Here is a 23,730-nt window from a genome sequence, read left to right as displayed (position 1 = left end):
GAAAACGTGTGCATAACGCAGCTAGTGATTATGCGATGATTACAATCAATCATGATTATGTCATCATATTTGTACCACTGGAGAATGCCACAGCACATCCAGAAACACCCCTTCTACTGACAACTCTATGATTATGAACCAACCAACCGATAGTCCATTCCAATAAATCTTTAAATGGATTTTTTTTTATCATCAGCGGCGCACATTGATGCTAAATGAAGTACGTTCCACAATGGAAGACACAAAACACTATGCCAACACCCTTAGTACATCCTCCCTTTTGTACGAGAGGAAGTTCAATTGTGTTTTGATTCTAAAGCGACGTGAGCAGCTGTGCCAAAGCACGAGCCATGCAGCCCGTGTGAGTGAGGTCTGGATTGGCCACAGTTGGAAAGCCGTTGTGGTCCCCATAGTTCTGATCATATGAGACGGTACGTCGCAATGCGCCTTTTTCTTTCACTTTGTCCTGGGGTCTTTGTCTGTGAACGAACAGGAAAAGCAAGAACTCTGTGTGACCTTTGGCTGGTGGGGTCACGGCTCAAAGTGACCTTTGGCTGGTAGGGTCACGGCTCAAAGTGACCTTTGGCTGGTGGGGTCACGGCTCAAAGTGACCTTTGGCTGGTGGGGTCACGGCTCAAAGTGACCTTTGGCTGGTGGGGTCACGGCTCAAAGTGACCTTTGGCTGGTGGGGTCACGGCTCAAAGTGACCTTTGGCTGATGGGGTCACGGCTCCACATAATAGAAACTTTCCAATCTGCCGTAAGACACGGAAAGTGGCACAATAGCGGCCATAATGGAATAGGGGATTTTGGGAATGAGGAAAAGGGAGAGAACTGTTGCTGACTGTTAGGTGTCAAATTCTTTAATGTCTCATGTGTCAGACGTGGGGCTGTATGAGGAGGCTAGATTAGATTATATGTGGAGCTGTACAGTATGATGAGGCTAGATTAGATGTGGAGTAGGGCTGGGTCGGTTTGAAAATTTTAAAATCGGTTCGATATTGCCGTCTAAACCGGATCGAACCGGTATACCGATTTTTTTTGTAATAATTTTTTTTTTTTTTTTTTTTTTAAAGCAGGGCTACCGAGTGTGGCCCATAACTGTCTGTAGTGCAACTTCAGTCCACCTGATAGCGATAATACACCTCTAAGCTGGTATTGTCAACCAGCAATGATACTGAATAAAAAGAAGCAGGACACCTGTGTAACAAACACACCCTGTATTTATTTCTCATAACTATTCAGCTTAACTTTTCTTCTAAACATCAAAATAATAGTGCAACTTGAGAAAAGGTTAATACGAACAATAGTGCAATCAGAATGGACTGGCAAAAAAAAAAAAAAAAAAGTTTTTTTTTTTTGTTTGTTTTTAGGTTTTTTCGGTTCGCACGTGATCAAACCGGTTTGGGCTCGTACACCGAACCGAACCGGTAAAACCAGAAATCGACCCATGCCTAATGTGGAGCTGTATGATAAGGTTAGATTAGATTAGATGTGGTTCCTCAGATATCACCTTAACAAAGCTCGTACGGACGGACGTACGGACGGACAACCCGGATCCATAATGCCTCCGGCCTGGCTATCGCCGGCGGAGGCATAAAAAGAGGAGTGATTTTTTTACACAGAACAAAGAACAAGTTAAATGGCAATAAACAGAGAAAGTGGAAACAATGACAGTTGACAAGACAACTGGTGCTCGTCTTGATGGATAGGGGCATGTGCTATGTGCCATTTGAGATGAGTTACAATCTTGGTCGCAACTTGTGCAACAGCCCACGTTCTGTCTCTTTCTACTCTGCAGCACTACTGTATGAAATAACCCTCGGCAGCAGGGAGGTGTGCTGAAAGATTGAGATCATCCTTCAGCTGGACGCCCCGGGTTCAAGACCCCGTGACAGAAAACATCCCCCCTGCTGCAGTCCCTGAGCAAGACTCTGAATCAGAAGGAAAAATAATTTATTTGTCCTTTAGGAATATAGAAAAAATATATTTAATAAAGAAATACATAAAAAAAGAAAGAAAGGAAAACAGTGGGTACTGACTGATTGCGGCTGCGGTCCCTGAAGGAGTTGTTCCTGGAGGCTGGGGACGGGCCGGTGGAGGAGGGGCTGGTGGCCAGGTCATCAGGGTCCTCTGCCTCCAAACTACGATTACAGGACCTGAGGAGTGAAGAGAGGAGAGGAGAGCAGAGGAGAGGTGTTGAGAGGAGAGGAGAGGAGAGGAGAGGAGAAGAGAAGAGAAGAGAGGAGAGGAGAGGGGGGATGAGGAGAAGAGAGGAGAGGGGGGATGGGGAGAGGAGAGGAGAGGAGGGATGGGGAGAGGAGAGGAGAGCAGAGGAGAGGAGAGGGGGGATGAGGAGAAGAGAGGAGAGGTGAGGAGAGGAAAGGAGAGGAGAGGGGGGATGAGGAGAAGAGAGGAGAGGAGAGGGGGGATGGGGAGAGGAGAGGAGAGGAGAGCAGAGGAGAGCAGAGGAGAGGGGGGATGAGGAGAAGAGAGGAGAGGAGAGGAGAGGTGAGGAGAGGAAAGGAGAGGGGGGATGAGGAGAAGAGAGGAGAGGGGGGATGAGGAGAATAGAGGAGAGGAGAGGGGGGATGAGGAGAGGAGAGGAGAGGGGGGATGGGGAGAGGAGAGGAGAGGAGAAGAGAGGGGGGATGAGGAGAGGAGAGGAGAGGGGGGATCGGGAGAGGAGAGGAGGGATGGGGAGAGGAGAGGAGAGGAGAGGAGAGGAAAGGAGAGGGGGGATGAGGAGAAGAGAAGAGAGGAGAGGAGAGGAGAGGAGAGGAGAGGAGAGGAGAGGAGAGGAGAGGAGAGGAGTGAGTGAGTGAGAGTAGATTCCAGCAGGTCAGAAACACATGTGTTGTTTTAACAGGTTGCAGGTGTCTGTGTGATTGTACCTGATAATCTGGAGGATGTTGCTGACAGTGGCTTCCTTCTCTGGGACGTGCAGACCGTCTGGACCGGATCGAGACAAGAAGTTGTGCTGCCCACTGTAGTCAGACACAAACTAGAGACAGGGGGACAGACACACTGTAGTCAGACACAAACTAGAGACAGGGGGACAGACACACTGTAGTCAGACACAAACTAGAGACAGGGGGACAGACACACTGTAGTCAGACACAAACTAGAGACAGGGGGACAGACACACTGTAGTCAGACACAAACTAGAGACAGGGGGACAGACACACTGTAGTCAGACACAAACTAGAGACAGGGGGACAGACACACTGTAGTCAGACACAAACTAGAGACAGGGGGACAGACACACTGTAGTCAGACACAAACTAGAGACAGGGGGACAGACACACTGTAGTCAGACACAAACTAGAGACAGGGGGACAGACACACTGTAGTCAGACACAAACTAGAGACATGGGGACAGACACACTGTAGTCAGACACAAACTAGAGACAGGGGGACAGACACACTGTAGTCAGACACAAACTAGAGACAGGGGGACAGACACACTGTAGTCAGACACAAACTAGAGACATGGGGACAGACACACTGTAGTCAGACACAAACTAGAGACAGGGGGACAGACACACTGTAGTCAGACACAAACTAGAGACAGGGGGACAGACACACTGTAGTCAGACACAAACTAGAGACAGCGGGACAGACACACTGTAGTCAGACACAAACTAGAGACAGGGGGACAGACACACTGTAGTCAGACACAAACTAGAGACAGGGGGACAGACACACTGTAGTCAGACACAAACTAGAGACAGGGGGACAGACACACTGTAGTCAGACACAAACTAGAGACAGGGGGACAGACACACTGTAGTCAGACACAAACTAGAGACAGGGGGACAGACACACTGTAGTCAGACACAAACTAGAGACATGGGGACAGACACACTGTAGTCAGACACAAACTAGAGACAGGGGGACAGACACACTGTAGTCAGACACAAACTAGAGACAGGGGGACAGACACACTGTAGTCAGACACAAACTAGAGACATGGGGACAGACACACTGTAGTCAGACACAAACTAGAGACAGGGGGACAGACACACTGTAGTCAGACACAAACTAGAGACAGGGGGACAGACACACTGTAGTCAGACACAAACTAGAGACAGCGGGACAGACACACTGTAGTCAGACACAAACTAGAGACAGGGGGACAGACACACTGTAGTCAGACACAAACTAGAGACAGGGGGACAGACACACTGTAGTCAGACACAAACTAGAGACAGGGGGACAGACACACTGTAGTCAGACACAAACTAGAGACAGGGGGACAGACACACTGTAGTCAGACACACTGTAGTCAGACACAAACTAGAGACAGGGGGACAGACACACTGTAGTCAGACACAAACTAGAGACAGGGGGACAGACACACTGTAGTCAGACACAAACTAGAGACAGGGGGACAGACAAGACACTGTAGTCAGACACAAACTAGAGACAGGGGGACAGACACACTGTAGTCAGACACAAACTAGAGACATGGGGACAGACACACTGTAGTCAGACACAAACTAGAGACAGGGGGACAGACACACTGTAGTCAGACACAAACTAGAGACAGGGGGACAGACACACTGTAGTCAGACACAAACTAGAGACAGCGGGACAGACACACTGTAGTCAGACACAAACTAGAGACAGGGGGACAGACACACTGTAGTCAGACACAAACTAGAGACAGGGGGACAGACACACTGTAGTCAGACACAAACTAGAGACAGGGGGACAGACACACTGTAGTCAGACACAAACTAGAGACAGGGGGACAGACACACTGTAGTCAGACACAAACTAGAGACAGGGGGACAGACACACTGTAGTCAGACACAAACTAGAGACAGGGGGACAGACACACTGTAGTCAGACACAAACTAGAGACAGGGGGACAGACACACTGTAGTCAGACACAAACTAGAGACAGGGGGACAGACTGAAGGACTGATGGAAGTAAACAAGCTAGAGACATCTCATATTCTTACAGCTTAATTGAGAGTGAATGTGTGCATAATGTCTCGCATCTATAGACCCTTTTCACAGCAGCCATTTTGTGTCTAAACACAGGTGCAACCAATAACATTAATGACAAACAAACAAAATTGCTGCTGTCTATTCATTGAGTCATCATTACTGTGTAAAGATGTGTAACTGGGTATGTATGTGTGCGTGTACCTCCAGTGAGTCATCTGTATTGTCTAGAGAAGGCTTGAGGCTGATGATGCTCGCCGCCCCGTCCAGCGCGTCACTCAGCTCCTTCAGAAATACACCGCAGAATGGCACCACCTACAGGAATATGCAGGTACAGTATTCTTATTATTTTACCTTTACCACGTCTTTAGGAACTTCCGTTTTAAGGAATGAAAAGTCATTGCATATGCATGCATTATTGAAACTATATAATAATAATAATAATAATAATAATAATAGTTTATTTGTATAGCTGCGTTACAAAGTGCTTTACAATTAACATAAAATAACGATAAATTCATGTGTGAATAAGCAAGCAGGCATACAAAATACAGGAGGAATAAAAGAAGTAGAATGGATGACTTACAAACCATAAAACATAAAAGCCAATAATGAATAAAACCACAAGTAAAACGCCAAGGATACAATTAGAGCAGTGCAAGACTGAAGTGCAGCGTCAAGAATACATGTAAAAAAAAAAACAGTAAAACACGATACGTATGAATGAAAGTAGGCTAAATATTGAATAAAATAACAATAAAAGAAAGTTGATAAGAAAGCCTTTCTATATAAATAAGTCTTTAGAAGTGATTTAAAAGAGGATCCTCAGGCTGCGCACTGGTTAATAGGGGGGCAGCAGTTCTGATATATATAATGGGGCTACTAGGCCATGAAGAGCTTTAAAATTAATAAGTACATTTTTAAAATCAATCCTAAAGCAAACGGGGCGCCAATGTAACATGATTGAGATCAGAGTAATGTGTTTTCTTAATGGGTTCCACAGGCCCTGGTGTTTTCTTAATGGGTTCCACAGGCCCTGGTGTTTTCTTAATGGGTTCCACAGGCCCTGGTGTTTTCTTAATGGGTTCCACAGGCCCTGGGGTGACAAAAATCTAAACGAATGGTGATAAAAGCAAGCTTTTCATGCAACCATAGATACAGTAGCATATAATCCCTCAGAAGGTACTGTAATTCAGGATTAATCCACACAGCAAAGTAGACAATCACATTTCCCAACTATGCCCCCTGCAGGCCACCTTGCATCCTGGGATATTGAGAGCTCTGGTCACGACCTTCTTGTACTCGGAGGAGGACTCGTGCTGAGCCATGGCGTCCTTCAGGCTTCTCATGGTCTCGATGTCCGGCTGGTCCATAAACTGCCACATCTTCAGCACCTTACGGGACCTGGACGACAGAAACAAACAAAAAAAGTTTTTCAGACAGTGTGTGTGTGTGCGTGCGTGTGTGTGTGCGTGCGTGTGCATGACTAAATGTTACTGACTAGTGGTAGAGGATGATTAGAGGATGAATGTAAGCCAATGGAAGGTACCCGCAACTGTAGTAAAACAAATGTGTGTGTATGTCTGTGGGAGAGAGCAAGAGAAGCATGTGTTGTGTATGTGCATGAGAGAGCGCGTGTATGAGCAACGTGTGTGTGCGGGAATGTGTGTATACCTGTGTGTGGTCATGTGTGTGTGCGTGTGTGTGTGTGTGTGTGTGTGTGTGTGTGTTCCTTCTAACCTGAGTCCAGCCAGGAACTCCATGACAGCGTTATAATTGCCCATGTTCCAGCAGCATTTAGCCACATGGACCAGGTAGGAGAAGACCTCTCTCTTCTCCTCCATGGAACTCGCTGTCAGCACCAACCACGTCACCCAGGAACTCACCTGTTCATACACATATATTGATTCACAGTCAAAGTGATGCAGAATCAGCCAGAGCCTCTTCTTTGCTTCTCTGTCTTAAGAGAGGCGATGTTCTAACGTTTCTACATGCAATATGGGTTAAGAGAGGCGATGTTCTAACGTCTCTACATGCAATATGGGAGTGCAAACTGGTTTACCCGTTTTGGGAAAAAGTAATAGAATACATAGGGAAATGGTTGGGTTCGGAGGTGCCTGTGTCACCAAGGTTAGGCCTGTTGGGGGACCAAACAGAAGCGCCAAATATATCGAAGTACGACTTTGCAGTGATAAATGTAGGCGTGGTCACGGCTGCCAGAATGATTCTCAGATTATGGAAAAGTACATCCTCTCCAGATTTAAAAAAAGTGGGTAGAATTCATGTTAGAAATAGTATCATATGAACACATGGCAAGAGTCAATGATAGAAATGAGGATTTCAAAATTGCATGGGACCGCTTCTTTGCTCATAGCACGACTGGGACACTGTGATGTGGCTATATTATATTATATTGCTTTAATTATTTTTTTTATTTTTTGTTGTGAATATATCACGGAACCAAGTATGTTCATTTATTACAGGCCTGGAAATGTATAAGCGAAAGTAAAAATGTTTGTTTATGTTTATGCTGTCTATGTGTGTAAATAAATAAAAACTTTATTTACAAAAAAAAAAAAGAGAGGCGATGTTCTCTTCTCTGCCCCGTGAGTTAGGGCGGAGAAAGGCCAGCGGTAAGGAGGTCAAAGTTGAAACCATTTGAAGCGCACCGCAAGGTGGCAAATTCGAGGGTAGCGCTGCCGCAGAGTTGGGAGGCACCGCTCTCCCCATAGAAAACAATGGCACAGTGGGCGCAGAGCGGTTTTACCGCGGATCATGTGTGGCCTGTGGGGGCGCTATAGAGTCTGCTGTGTAAGGACCAGCTGTATCAATCAAGAACTCAACAGAAAGAAGGCATTATAAAGAAACATGATTTTTCAGGTATAGAGTTGACAATGATCTGTTTCTCTATGATACTGGAGATGGATCAGATAACTGTCCCCTATCCAATATTTAATAAAAATGTAAATATGAGCTGACATATTGGAAAATATCAGTCTAACCATAGTCATGTACAAACTAGTCTCGCTGGCCAGCCTCCTCTCCCTTCCGTCCGAGGAGTCTGGCGCCGCAGGTCTCCATAGTGGGATTGTGATGGGCGGTGCTTAGCGGCAGTGCCCTTGGAAAATAGTTTCCAACAATCCAATTTGCCGTTTTCAGCGTGTAGCAACGTGCTAGCGTGTAGGTTTCTGCCGTTAGCTTGCAAACTAGTTAGCGTTGTTGTTTTCACTGCGGCGGCAGGGCACTATTTACAGCGACACACAGGGAGGAGGGAGTAGAAGCTGCTCTGATTGACATGGTCGGAGCCAATGACAGAGCTTCTTAAAGGAGAACTAACCTCCAAAACACTTTTTTTCAGCTTTTAACCAATATATATGACTTTGGGGGTGATGTGTGAAGAATTCTGGTCAGAATTTCCACATTTGACACCAAACTGTTGCCATTTTACCATTTGTATCATTTTTCAGCAGCATACCTGGCATAAGCGCCCTCTTAGGGTCAAAGACTGCTTTTTTTTTTTCTCTCAAATGAATGGGAGATTTGGTACAACCTGACGTCAGGTTGTCCCCAAAGACTATGGGATTTCAAGATAATTACTCCCCTACCCCCTCTGTACCCTTTCGGCTCCTCAGAACTCCAAGCCTATTCTTATTGAAGTTTGCTCTTAAAATACTGAACCAAACGTTGTCAAAGTTGGCACATGTCTTAATTATAGTTAGTTTCCCGCTGAATGTGTCACTACTTTATTAATATCTTACCTGAATAAGCTCGAATGATGATGTTTATATTATCAGTCCGAGTTGGAAGCACTGTCTCAAGCCCAGGCAGGTGGGAGCGGGCAGGAGAGAGTCGTACTGTAACCTCATGGACGAGCCTCATGGGGCTCCGGGGGCGCGCGGCCGCAGCTGGGTTCTCTGTGCTCTGAGAGCAGAGAGCAGTCTGATATTTCCGCAAACAAATAGCGTCGCAGTTTAGCGCACATGTAAAATATAACGCTATACTACGACGTGACAACGTGACAAAGCTGGTCTAAACACATCGGCTGCTGTAATATCGTCACTGTGTACAAGCAACGGGGGGGGGGGGGTTGACTCGCTGTGTGTGTGTTTTGCTGTCTGGAGCACTTTCTCCAGTGCTCTCTGTGCACAGTCTGACATTTCATTGGAAGCACTTTCTCTCGGCCAGTCAAACGGGAGAGTCTGCTCTGCTCGCTCATGCACCCGCGGGGCGCGCGCACACTGCACACAGCAGCAGTGAGAGGCGGGGGCTTTGATGTTGGAGCAGAGCAGAGCAACTGGCTCTGTCTGTGTGTGTGTGCTCCGAGGAGGAGAAGAGCTCTGTCCTGCTCTGCGCCCTATGAGGAAAAATCATAGGTGCTGTAAATTTCATCAAGAATCACGAAAACCCCCAAAACGCAAATTAAAAACGGATTTCATTGCGCGGTTTATCTCTAGTTAGACGAGGGAATTACGTGGAGAAATCTCGCATTGTGTTACCCCAGAGCGAGAGGTTTGTCCTATTGTGGGTGTGCTGCTGTTAACGAGCCCATGTCACTTTGCTCCCGTAACGTAGTTTGAGTAGTTTCCATAGAGTTACATGCAGAAAAATAATTACATTTCTAGTTCGCCACTGAATTACCAAATTGATATAACTTTCAACCATTTTGAGCAAAGCTCTTTCCAAACAGGCCACCAGCGTTGGCTAGTTGCTGATATTTATACAGATATGGCCCCTCTCAAATAAATTATTTTTGAGGCAGTAGGCAAACTGTAATGGCGTCGATTTCCGAAAAAAAATCTGGACTTCAACACAGCCAAAGAGTCCAGTATAGACAAGAGCATATGTCATTTCTTGGTTTTTTCCATAGGTATTTTCAAATCACTGTTCTAATACATATCTAGGGGGTTAGTCCCCCTTTAAGCAGGGAGCGGACATCCGGCTGCCACTGAAACGGACGCCTCCAATGGGAGAGCAGAGTAGAGCAGGGGAGGGTTTATCCCAGTTATGGAGCATTGTAGGCCAAAAACCATTGAAAAGATGATTTCCAACATGTAAATATTTATTTTCACAGAAAAAGATTGTTCAGGGCGAGCAGGAAAAGTGGGCGTGGCCATTTTCATGACAAGGAGTGGTCAAATAAATGATTCAGAATCATGAAAACCCCCTAGTTTGACATTAATGAGGGTCAAGCACTGAAATACCTACAGTAAATGAATTGGAAGTTGGAAACCCTCATTAATTTTCTGCACCTGTATTACTTCCTGCCTTTTAGACACAAAATGGCTCCTGTGAAAAAGGTTTATTGCTTAAAAAATGATCTTAGGTTCTAGGGTTGGACGGGTAGTTATGCATCCCCTGAAATAAATTGTTTGATTAGGAAATTAAAAGAGGCAGACAGAACCAGAGAGGTCCAATGAGAAAGTTACAGACACACGCGCGTGCACTCACAGACGCGCGCACACACACACACACACACACACACACACACACGCACACACGCACACACGCACACACGCACACACGCACACACGCACACACACACACACACACACACACACACAGACACAGACACACACACAGTGCCTCAGTAGGATTGATGACATCACTGATGATGTCACAATGTCTATGACATCACTGATGATGTCATAAATCAGTGATGATGTCACCTAAACAGTGTCATCATCAGTGATTTATGACATCACTGATGACATCATATACATTGTGACATCATCAGTGATGTCATAAATCCTTCCCATCAGAGGCTATAAGTAAGACCAGCAAGCTGGTGCCAGCTCCAGGAGAAGGACAAAACTCACCCAGACTCCAAATATTTGAGTAAATCACAGGTACTGTTGAAGGTATAAGGTATTCATCCAGGTTAGTTGAACAAAATGAACAAACAAGACGAAGGGTCAATGTTGTCAGTGCTTCTTAATGAGCTGCATCTGGAGGAGTCAGTGTGTGACGCAGTGATCAGAGTGGATGATGTGGAATTCAATTCATGTGGAGTCCTCTGCACCTGCAGCCAATACTTCCACGCTCTCTTCACCCATGGCTGGACGTCCAAGGACAACATCTACGACATGACCGGCCCCGTGTCAGCAGACATGATGCGTCTCCTCATAGAGTACGCCTACACCAGCTCTGTCCCGGTGACCGAGGACAACGTGGAGGAGCTGTTGATAGCAGCAGACTACCTCGGCATCATGGGGGTCGTCCGCTCCTGCTGTGAGTTCCTGGAGGTGCGGCTCTGCCCGGAGAACTGCATCGGCATCTTAAAGTTTGTAGTCTTCTACTACTGCCCGGACCTGAGGAGCAAGGCCTTTCTCTTCATCCTGGAGCACTTTGAGCAGATTGCCACAGCCTCTGAAGAGTTCCTGGAACTCTCTCTGGAGCAGCTGACGGACATCCTGGCACGAGACGATCTGAACGTGAGACAGGAGAGCACGGTGTTCGAGGCCGTCCTCCGCTGGATCGCCCACTCGCCCGAGGAGCGTGAAGGTCACATGTCTGTGCTGCTGCCTAAGATCCGCCTGGGCTTGATGACCACCGACTACTTCATCAACCAGGTGAAAAACAACAGTCTGGTTAAAGACAACGCCAAGTGTGAGGCGATCATCCTCGATGCAGAGAGGGCCATGTATGATGTCACCTCCAACAGACCCTCCAACCCTCTGACTCGCCCGCGCCTGCCTCATGCCATCCTGTTGGTCATTGGAGGCTGCAGTGACAGCCTAACAAATAGCATTGAGGTATACGATCCCCGTGCCGAGCTCTGGGTCAATGTACCAAACGTTGAACTTGAGTCTCCCCGGGCTTACCACGGCGCCGCTTTCCTAAATGGCATTGTCTACTGTGTTGGCGGCTACAGCTACAACAGCAGGTGGGACAGTCTCAGCAGCGTGCGGAAGTTTGACCTCTGTACCCGTACTTGGCACGATGTGGCACCCATGCATAATCCCCGGGGCTGTGTCAGCATGGCAGTACTGAATGGCAGCATCTATGCCATGGGAGGTGACAATAGAGAAACGTCTGTCTCAACAGTGCCGAGTGCTATGATCCTCAGACTGACAAGTGGACTCTGCTCCCACCCATGAATGAGCAGAGGAGCTACGCCAGCGCCACAGTACTCAACGGCAAGGTGTACATCTGTGGTGGTAACGATGAGAGGAGGAGCCTGAACACAGCTGAGTGCTACAACCCAGACACCAACCAGTGGATGAAGATCGCCCCCATGAGCAGCAGGCGCAGCGGCTTGGGCGTCATCACCTACAGACAGCGCGTCTACGCAGTGGGCGGCTGGGGCGGCCCCAACTACCTGCGCAGCGCCGAGGCCTACGAGCCGCTAACCAACACGTGGAGCGCCGTGCCCGACATGCTGAATCCACGCAGCTACTTTGGCATTGAGGTGGTGGACGACCAGCTGTTCGTGTGCGGAGGCTTCTACAGAGACTTCCAACTCGCTAGCGTGGAGCGCTACGACCAGAGCACCAACGAGTGGCACGAGGCCTGCAGTATGAGGAGACCACACGGAGGGTTCAGCTGCTGTGTGGCACATGGACTGTCCAACATGGCCGAGTACGCCGCACCTCAGCACATCCTGTAACCCCGCCCTGGGCCGCCCTGCCTGCTTTTTGGCCTTTTGGCTGATTGCCGATGGCGATATATATGCAAATGTTTTCCACCTAATTTCAGAGCCATCAAGTCTCTCCTGTAGTGGAATTAACACATTATTATACCTACTCTTATCATGATGGCCCACTGGCAGATGCTGACATAAAAGCTTTTCAGAATGTACACATTCACTGAGCATCATAAGAAACTACTTCAACTTACTTAGGTTATGAAAAACCTGCCATATTCTTATTTATGTAACAATTTGGGGTGATATCAGCCATATTGGCAGAAAGGACCCCAGTGGAAATAAGTAGGCTTCTAGTTCGCAACTTTAAGCTACTTTACTGGGCTATCCTTGGATAATTGTTTTCTTCGATTTACATAATGTGCACCATTTTTTTAAATGTTTTTACTATAAATGTAATTTGTAATGTTCTTTTTGTATTATCATCCGAAATAAACTAAACCAAACTAAATGTTTGTGTGTGTGTGTGTGTGTGTGTGTGTGTGTGTGTGTGTGTGTGTGTGTGTGTGTGTGTGTGTGTGTGTGTGTGTGTGTGTGTGTGTGTGTGGTAGCTTTCACATATAAGCTGGTGGATTCGGGGGGGTGAAGTTGCAACATTGTTGCGATTTTCATTTGGTCTGGTTCACTTTCACACAGCAATTTGTCACAAGCACCAAACTTTCTGAACAATGTCACATGGTCGAAACAGTCACTCATCTATTGGACAGAATAGAGAAGGGAAATCTCTCCTCTTTTTGCATCATTTGGACCAGGAAGCAGCTTCAAGGATGGTAAAATGTGTGAAAGTTTGTAGAGCACTGTATGGGCAGTACCATAACCTGCTGTAGGCTACGGGCACTTGAATGCAACAGGCTATACACGGTCACAGGTAGCTGACGTCATAGTGTGCGACGCATGTTTAGGTGAATAGGCTAGTGAGTAGCTAACGGCTAGGCTAGTGTGCGTGCTAACCTACAAAATGCTGCAACCCGACTCCAGCTAGCAAGCCTCTCTCGACAACATCACCACAAACAAACAAACAAACAACCAACCAGCTCCACAATACAATGTCGGTGTCAATAGCTGGCACCGGACAACTGGAAGAGCGCTAGCCGAGAGAGGAGAGCCAGACCGCCGGGGAGCGGAGCCTCAGCAACAGCCCACAGCAGGCCAACCACCAACGGGCTGCGTGCCACAACAAACCCCACGGTACCCCGGCAAACCTGACCCCATTCGCTAACAGAATAACGGGACCATAGCGGACTGCCAACTCTGTCTGTATATGGTAGGGGTCTGAAAAGTCACTAAAACTAGCGACAAAGTCGACAAGTTGGCAACTGCATGAAAAGGCGCAGAGATAGTTGAAGAATAACGCAGGTAATGCTGCAAGTAAAATGGTTTGATTAGTAACTGTAATTAGAGCTGGGTATTGGTTCAAATTTCAAGAATCGATTCGATTCCGATTCACAAGGTTGCGAATCGATTAATCCCGATTCGATTCGATTAATTTCAATATCGATTTGGTTAGTGATACCAAAACGTGTTTTTTGAGCTGTAACCTGAATTACATGACTGTCCAGTTATGTAACACAGGGGTTCCCAACGTTTTTAGATAGTATATACATGTTAGTTACACATATATTTACTCAGCAGCTGGTGACAAAGGGCAAATAACAGCCTTTTCATCTGTCAATAAAGACACTTTCACAATTATGCACAGTGATTTGATTTCAGCCTATATCATTTCTAAAAGTAGATATTAATAATGATCAAACATTTCCATTTATGTAGCCTTACAGTATTTATGTTTTTGTTTCAACAACAGACATAAATAAACGTCAACTTGAAGCTATGTTTCAACTACCACACACAGCATCATATTTTAGCCTGTCCTCCTAATGTTAAACCTGGCAAAACATCTCCTCCCATCCTCTCATCATCCCAAGGAAATCCATTGAGGGCCGACAACAAAACGTCTATCGTTAGCTTTAGCTTATAGCTTTCCCTGGGTTTAAGAATTGTGTTGGTTGGATAACCGTGAAATCCCGGAGTGGAGCATTTTTGTTCCTTTATAAACAAACTGAGAGAACTGGACTGAACTATAGACTAAATCACTTTTATTCTACCCATTTTGCTCTAATGTAATCTTTGAAAATGGAACTGGTGGTGTGGTTCAGTTTGTGTTTCATTCTACTGCCCTGCAACTAATTATTATTTGTGTTGTAAAGAATATAAAATAAGAAAGAAGGTCAGCACACTGAGCTCCCGTTTACCTTTTAATTATCCATCCAGCAACAATTAATTAAATAATTAAAAGGTAAAGGGGAGCTCAGTGTGCGGACCTTCTTCCTTCTTTTACATTTGACTGTTTTTATACCTATACCTATACCTACACACTGCTGAATTACAGTACATACAGTAGTGTGTCCATAGCCAACAGTGTGTGTGTGTGTGTGTGTGTGTGTGTGTGTGTGTGTGTGTGTGTGTGTGTTTGTGTGTGTAGACAGCTTAAGGCTCACTTATGCTCACATCATCTCTTGTGCATTCCAGTATGGCAAGTTGGCAACGCGTGTCTACAGTGACACTAGACGCACAGACACAAGCCAGCTGGCCATAAACTGAGGCACACGTGCACACACACACGCACGCACGCACGCACGCACGCACGCACGCACACACACACACACACACACACACACACACACACACACACACACACACACACACACACACACACACACACACACACACACACACACGCCTGTATGAAACCACACACTTTAGTTTGAGGTGAATTCCATTCTGACTCCCAACAATGGATTTGGGGTTAGTGCAATACAATACATCAAGCACATATGAACCACTTGCCTATTTGCACATTGTGAATACTACAAATGTATTAGGGAGCTTTGAATGTACAGTATTCCTTGTGATGGAACCTCCGACCACAGTCGGTTCTACAAGCGAGCACAGAAATCAGACATAACACATGCAACCAGAGCCTCAGTCCATGTATACAGATCCAGAGATATATACTCGCCATGAACCCAATGACAAGACAGTTGCATATCAAACGCAGGCACATATATACACACTTACTTGAGAAACATGTACAAAGTGTTCAGTGTCATCATTCCATAATTATGCAATGTCAGACTCTCAAAGTCAATGCTTTCACTTGACTCGAGAGACCACAGTTTCACGCCTTTACGCATTCCTGAGTGATACACGTGAGAGCCGGGCGTTGGGGAAGGTTACTTTGAAAATGTCATCCATCAGAGAAAATGGTCTCTAAACTGTTCTCAGTGACATCATTTATTGGGTTCTGATGCCATCACCTACAACTGTCATTAACCATTCTTTCAGACTGGATACAGCACAGTATATACTATATACTATATACTTTACTTCAAACATGTCTAAGTCATCCAAACAAACTGCATATATTGTGCATAATCTGATTCAGGTGTTTTCTTCCATAAATCAATACATGTATTTGAGTCATCAGCCTTTTGTCAGCCTTTTTGTCAGCCTTTTGTCATCCAATTACTTTTGTCAGCCTTTTGTCAATTACTTTTGTCAATTACTTTTTTTTTCAATTACTTTTTCAATTACTTTCAATTACTTTTGTCAATTAATTTTGTTTTTTTGTCAATTAATTTTGTTTTTTTGTCAATTACTTTTGTCAGCCTTTTGTCATCCAATGACTGTAAGCCCATCGATAATAATGTGATTTTAAAAATGATTAAATCCACTAGGGAATTCTCTTTTGGCTTTTTGCTGCATCTGCTTCAGAAAAAACAAACAAACAAAAAGAGCCGGGCTGGACCGGGCAGGGATTCAGTGTCTTGCTCAAAGACACCTCAGCAGGGCAGGAGCTTGAACCCGGGCCTGTGATCTACCTCAGGTCTTATTCCACTGGCCTGCCCTGTGCGTGCTGGTGTGAATCCCTGTCAGTGACTTGTCCCTGGCGTTATGACATCATGTGCAGCCGTGTCGGTCGGGCTGGGTTGCGTTAAGGCCTAAACATGGTCGTCCGTCAGAGCCTCGCCCTCCCCGTAGGACGGCGGGTGGAGCGCCGTCCTACGGGGAGGGGGCGCCGTCGGCTGACGGGGGCTGCTCGAAAATGTGACTTCACGGCGACGATACGTGCGTGACGTCAGCTGCACGAGAGTTGTGATTGGCCGTTGCCTTGGCTCATCGTCGTAAAGTCGCCTTTCAAAGCATGACGTTAGATTATAACGAACTAGTTGTGTGGCTTAGCCTTCCCAAATGTTGAGGGTCGTTTTTTAGAATTTAATACATAGAATTGGGAACGTTACATTCAATTTCATTCAGACTGCCTGGCACACAATCTCCGCCATTTTCACACAGAGCTTCCACAGGAGGAGGGAGGGTGGGAGGGGGGAGGGCGTAGTGGCGTCCGAGCATGTAGGGCTTGCTGGCGCCGCCAGACGGCTCCAATTCGAGGCGGACAGACGACCATGTTTAGGCCTTTACGCTCGCCATCTAAACCGCTCTGGCCCCTCAGCGAGCGAGCGGGGCTCTGGCCCCTCGGCGAGCGGGGCTCTTCCAAGCTGCCGCGCGTCAAGGCGCCCTGCAGAGTCGGCCCATCTTCTGATAGTTCAGATAGCACATAAGTGTGTTTGGTTTCATGTGCAAGAGATGATCGCAAGGAGAGAGAGAGAGATGCACAGTAGGGATGGGCAACGAATTTCGATTTTTAAAATAATTGTTTTTATTATCAAGATCGACTTTTATTATTGAATGTCGAAAATTGTTTTTATTATTATTATTATTTATGTATTTATTGTTTTTACCCGCACCAGTCTCTTTAAGAATGACACCGTTTGTCCATGTGGCGTTGCCGTAGGAGCTGCACAGTGTGCCCTGGAGCAGAAGGGCTTTCTGGCCTCAGCTGACAGTAGCAGCCATAGATAGCAGCACCCAGTAGCTCTAGAAAGTAAACGCCAGAAATGTAGTAGAAAAATGGTGTTAAACTGTCTATATTACAGCAACACTCCGCCACAAGGAAAAGGTTTCAAGGCTTGTTACTACATGAAGAAAAGCTGATATTCTGTCTACTGTTCCCTGAGCCAACTGATTGTGCAGCGATACATGTAAACGTCCTCTGTGGGTGTAACTGCTGCTTCCTATACCAAAACCCTCTATTTCAAATGTATCAAAGGTGTTAAGTAACGTAACTTGACCACACACACACGCTCGCGCACACGCGCACACACACACACACACACAAACACACACACACACACACACACACACACGTACGTAGTGGGTACAAGCTGATCTCCCTGATGTCTGTGTGTGTCCATCCGTCCATCTCCGTGTGTGTGTGTGTGTGTGTGTGTGTGTGTGTGTGTGTGTGTGCGTGCATGTGTGTTATTAGTTGAACTATGAGGGTCAGTTTCCACTCGATGCATGCATTACATAACCAAGGCTGACGGGGAACTATTACAAACTCAACACATGAGCACATACTGTGCCCGTCAGAGCTAAACAACACGGGCCCCCAGTCCGCTCGGCCCCCTTCCCCCCCCCCAACCCACTCCCCACAGATGGGAAGTAACTAAGTGCAAATACTTTGTTACTTTACTTAAGTAGGACTTTCAGGTATCTGTACTGTACTTTACAGAGTATTTATTTTTCTGACAACTTTTTACTTTTACTCCTTACATTTTAACACAAATATCTCTACTTCCTAGTTTCTATTCCTTACATTTTCAGAACAGGCTAGTTACTTTAGTTTTAATGCATGACAGCCTGACAGACTGTTTGTTTGTCTGTCTGTCTCATCTCCTGCTCACCCAGCTTTCACGAATTATGTGCACTTTTTTTGTGGAAAAACCATGTCACACAAATTATTAATCAAAGTATAGTCTTTAAACATCTTAAAACATGTTTGGAGGGGATCCCTTAAATGTAGTCATCTTCAAATTATATTACAGAAACAGCCGGTAGAAATACTTTTGACTTTTATACTTTATTACATTTCAGAGGCTGTACTTTTCTTTTTTACTAGTACTTCTACTTTTTCCAGGGTATTTCTTTTTACACAAGTAACTGTAATTTAAGTAAAGAATGTGTGTACTTTTCCCATCTCTGCCTCTCGTCATCCTGTCCTTTCAACTGTACGCTCCTCCACTCCCATAAGAGGCTCAGGATCAGATCTGAGCACAGATATCTTTGGCCAAATTGAATTTGAAGACTGCATTTACAAAATGGTGTATGTCCATTTTGTAAACAAAACAAATCCCTGCGTTAAGTTAATCATTTAATACTTCTAAAATACAGTGGATGTTGTAATTTTGCCCAGAGATTTCAGTTAGCGATTATCTTCATAATGTCTTCTGTGGACAGTCACTGTCTGAGGCATCGGAGATAGGAAACCACTTCGGGGCTTTGTCAGTGTCTTCCCATGGGGAATTACTGTTGTCATTGGACTCTGGGTCCATTATCTCCATATATGGCTAAAATGCACATTTGGTCAAATATATATATACATATGAAGAGAAAGGAGAGTCCCCACGCACAGCCAGTGGAACGATCAGGTGCTGGTAGGTTGCAGGTACAAAGGCACAAAACAAAAGAAGGTACCACCGCACACTGAAGTATAGCTTTACTGTGATTTATTCAGCAAACAACGCGTTTCGCTGTAGCAGCTTCATAGCAAACCTGATGAAGCTGCTACAGCGAAACGCGTTGTTTGCTGAATAAATCACAGTAAAGCTATACTTCAGTGTGCGGTGGTACCTTCTTTTGTTTTATATATATGCGTATATTTTGTGTGTGTGTGTGTGTGTCTCCCCTCTCACTGACTTAAATGAAAACCAGCTGAGGTTAAAGGCATGCAACTTAAACATGACATCATTCCCAATCAATCTCTCTCTCTCTCTCTCTCTCTCTCTCTCTCTCTCTCTCTCTCTCTCTCTCAGCAGTGCAGTATTCTGATTGTTTATCCTCGAAGTCACTCAGCATAAAAGACACGAAGTAGGGGAGTGCAACTAAAGCCAAATAACACAACTCTGGGAAGTGTGTGTGTGTGTGTGTGTGTGTGTGTGTGTGTGTGTGTGTGTGTGTGTGTGTGTGTGTGTGTGTGTGTGTGTGCTTGTGTACATGGTATACAGTGTGTGCTTACGTTATGAGCTGATAAGCTAGTATGACTAGCATACCAAATACAGTATACAGCAGGGTCAATCCAGCTGAAGGAAAACACAATTATTGCTCCGCCTTTCAGAAACCTTTCAGTTAAACATGAAATGATAATTGAGCCGTCTCTTAGATCAGTGTTTCTCAGCCTTTTTGGCTCATGACCCTTCAGATGCCGTCACACAGCTCAGTGAACAGCTTTTTCCAGCTCCTTTCATTTGATCAGAGGAGGCCTGGAGGCTGAGAACGACTTAGTATCTCACACACACAAAAAGATGAGAGAATAATTGAAACAACATAATAATACATTTGTATGGTAGATTTATGTATATACAGTATATGATGTTTTCCCCTATCCCACAAATCATCTTGTGATGCCCCCAAATTATCTTAGGACCCCTGGGGAGTCCAGACCCCCAGGCTGAGAACCACTGCCTTAGATTATGTCATATAGAGCAGTGGTTCTCAAATGGGGGTCCGCGGACCCCCAGGGGTCCGTGGCACTTTGCCAGGGGGTCCGCGAAAAGTTTTCAGGTAAAAAAAATGCTACATGTTACTTATTCCTTCTCAAACTACTTCCTACATGGTGCTAGTCTATCAAAATATCTTGGCTGTCATTGATTGTGTTGCATAGTGGTTTTCTGTACTGTTGACAAATTGTGATATTGTAAGTCGCTTTGGACAAAACAAAAGCGTCTGCTAAATGACGTAATGTAAATGTAATGTAAAAAAATATATATATATTTTTTTGCAAAATCTTCATAGTTCAACGAAAATAGTTTATGCTTTAAATCTAAAATGGTTCATGGATTACATTCTAATAACAAACCTATCAAATTAAAAGTCGAGCACGTTACCGTGGAAACAATTAAGCTTAGCCCAAAATCACAAATCAGAATGAGGGGGTCCCCGGTATATTTTCTATCTTGTAAGGGGTCCTTGGCTGAAAAACATTTGAGAACCTCTGATATAGAGGGTACATTTAAAAGGACAGTTCAAATGGTAATGGCATATAGTCACCAAATAAGGAGTAACCTTTTTCCCCCTCAATATATTTCGGTTCCTTATTGCCAACGATGTTACCCTCTTAATTTAGCTTCATCTCCCACCAAGCTGAAGGTAATACTACCCATCGTCGCCATTGGCTCAACAAGTTGATTTCTTTGTAACAACTGTATGTGTACAGGAGAAGTGTCCCTCGACCTCCTCCCAGAACCCGCCCGGGCGTCCCCACCGCGCACCAGCAAGGGGGAAAACATGTGATTAATGCCATGTTCAAAAAGCAACAACTTTGTCCCTGCCCCGTGATGGTTTTCACTTAACATTAAGCAGAATCAGAGGTCTTTGGCAACTCCTCGACACTCGACACGCAAAGTTTCTGCATGGAAGTTGACGTGAATTGACTGAATCTCATCCAAGCCCAGGGACGCTGGAACGCTTATTAAGTAGGGGGTGCTGCAAGGTAGGGTTTTTGGACGTTTAGATGTTTTTTAGCCATATTTAGAGGAATATCTCATTTTAAATTAACATTAGGATTATACTGTTGTGATGTCATTATTCAGTATTTTCTCCTTTTCTCACTCACTTTCATGTCACCACCTGCTCTCCCTTTAGGTCATAACACAGGCAGAAACACTGAACTTATTATTATTAAGAAACCAAACATCAAAAGTAACATCTCCACCCTCTTTGCTTCGCTCATAGTCTTCAACTAAACCCTAAATATCGCAGTATAAAACACATTTTAATTATATATATATATATATATATATATATATATATATATATATAATTTATATTGACATTTCAATTCTAATACAAAACAGCAGAGGGTGCTGCAGCACCCTAAGCACCGCCACTTCCAGTGCCCTTGTCCAATCCTGTCAAATCAGACTGGATTAAACTACATGAAATCCAACCGTTTGGGAAATCTTCTTCAGTGAATCAAGTCCTGCTGAATGGTGTAATGTCTCACCACCGGTAGTTGAATCACATTCAAGTAAATCAAATGAAATGTGACTAAAAGCCCGTTGTGGGAGTGGATTTCTCCTCACCTCGTTGAAGCGCGCCACCAGGTCCTCCACGGCATTGCTTCGCTGTGCACTCTGGGTAGGCATGGCGGGCGCCGACAGGGAGGCCTTGAGGTTGGGGTGGCGTTTGGTTTGACACTCGGGACTGCCCAGGTCGCGGGTGAGGAAACAGAGGTAGTCCAGGGGAAAGACCTGTAGATGGAGATATGGACGCAAGGATGGATAAATAGATCTATTTATGGGGAAAGAGTGTGTGTTGTCGTCTATGCTCTCAGAAGACCTGTCGAACTCTTTTGAACTACTTTCTTTTTTACCAGAGTATTTCTTATTACACTGAATAGAGGACCTGTGCTAATTTTGCTCTCACACCTGAACGACTGAGCATAGAAGACTGTGAGATTACTGCTGGAACAGAACCAAATTCCACTTGTTCTTAGAGATGCTGCGATCCGATCATGTGATCGGATATCGGCGCGATATCAGCCAAAAAACATGGATCGGATCGGATCGGATTCCAGCGAAAATGACCGATCCAAGGCTCCGATATAAGCACTCCATTCCATTACTCCGCTCCAGGATTTCTATCCAGCATGCAGCAGCAGCAGCAGCAGCAGCACAGAGGCTGCGTTGAGCCTAGGATGGCCAGGGCCAAAACGTCAGACACACCCGTCCTTAACCTATGTGCGATTCGAAATCACGCGTCCGCACCAGTTTGACAGTTTCAAATTATAACAAAACAACCACTATTGCAATTTGCAATACATGTCGCGCAAGGTTTCTGAGATTAGGGGAAAGTCTGAGCTGGCGTTACGCTAAACCAAACGTGGGGATGAGGCAGCGGATTTGTTTTGGCGTTAACGTTAACTGTTGTGATGATGGCTAACGTTAGCTAGCTGGTTAGGCTATCTAGTTGCAGGGCAGCGCTCCACAAGCTTGTTGTGACCAAAACCCCCGCATTTAAAGCATTTCATACTCCCAGAGCTGGCGTAAACCATAGAGAACCTCATGCATTAGCCTACTCAAAATGAAACGTCCAGGGTTTGTGTCTCCAAAATCAACTAACGCTAAACGTTACATGCAAGCTAACGTAGCTAGCTGCGGAGCACTCATGATCTATAAGGAAAACGAATGCGCACATAACCTACATAATTGTCAACATCACATACATGTATTTTCTTTAATCTAGACTACAGGCATCATTTTTCAGTCAAAAGTGAAACGACACAGATATGATGGCGTATAGTGAGGCTTTCCATGCCTCACTATAGAACTGGCCCCATGCAAAATTCAGACCGCTTATATGTTGCCGTCATGCCAATAAGAGTCTAAATGTAATTTTTTATGTTTTATCTGCAGACTAAGCAGCTAGGCTTTCGGTTCTATAAAAGCCATTATTTTTTGTATTGACTATTGAGTGATACACTTTACTAAAAAAAATATTATATCACAATAGTGATGTCAGATTTGCTTAGGTCAGAACTATGGAATATTAAATCATCCATCTCGCCCAGCCCTAATTTGATTGTTATGTTTTAGTTTTACATCAAATGAATTAGATGAACTAAATCGTTTACATACTATATTACCAAAGCACACACATACATACCTAACCCTAAAAATGTTTGTTGCCTGCTAGCTATCAGACAGCATAGAGAGACTTAAATATGTGCTGTATCGGTATCGGATCGAAATCGGTATCGAATCGGGTATCGAAATTTGATCGGAATCGGATCGGTTTTGAGCTAAAATATCGAAATCGGATCGGAATTGAAAAATCTCGATCGCAGCATCTCTACTTGTTCTCCCTTGTTTTTTGCTCTCACCCTTCCTAAACTCTCATGAAATACTGTGCCCAACCCCCAATGACACAATAACATACTACATATAACTGTATGTCAGCATGTGTCTCTGTGTCCAGTCGTCACCTGGTTTGAGAATTTGTCTTGCGCTCAAAGCG

General features: G+C 45.1%; 1 protein-coding gene and 1 pseudogene across 2 annotated transcripts in view; one reads left to right on the top strand and one right to left on the bottom strand.

The window, feature by feature from the left end:
* Positions 1-23,730, bottom strand: part of plce1 (phospholipase C, epsilon 1) — a gene marked incomplete at both ends in the record, with an annotated part of 180,365 nt that overhangs the window by 69,610 nt on the left and 87,025 nt on the right. The window contains 6 exons of the mRNA XM_083635075.1: positions 2,042-2,158; positions 2,894-3,003; positions 5,160-5,270; positions 6,212-6,359; positions 6,696-6,841; positions 21,798-21,965. Coding sequence (XP_083491201.1) covers positions 2,042-2,158; positions 2,894-3,003; positions 5,160-5,270; positions 6,212-6,359; positions 6,696-6,841; positions 21,798-21,965 — 800 coding nt within the window. The remainder of the gene's footprint in view (positions 1-2,041; positions 2,159-2,893; positions 3,004-5,159; positions 5,271-6,211; positions 6,360-6,695; positions 6,842-21,797; positions 21,966-23,730) is intronic.
* Positions 10,871-12,561, top strand: LOC310774847 (kelch-like protein 10 pseudogene; annotated as a pseudogene). The gene is made up of 2 exons: positions 10,871-11,938; positions 12,022-12,561. The product of its transcript is annotated as a kelch-like protein 10 pseudogene (transcript).

This window comes from Poromitra crassiceps, assembly GCF_964638095.1.
Source record: "Poromitra crassiceps genome assembly, chromosome: 4".
Lineage (NCBI taxonomy): Eukaryota > Metazoa > Chordata > Actinopteri > Beryciformes > Melamphaidae > Poromitra > Poromitra crassiceps.
The sequence above is the reverse complement of the archived record's forward strand: the minus strand, read 5'-3'. Positions and strand labels throughout refer to the sequence as shown.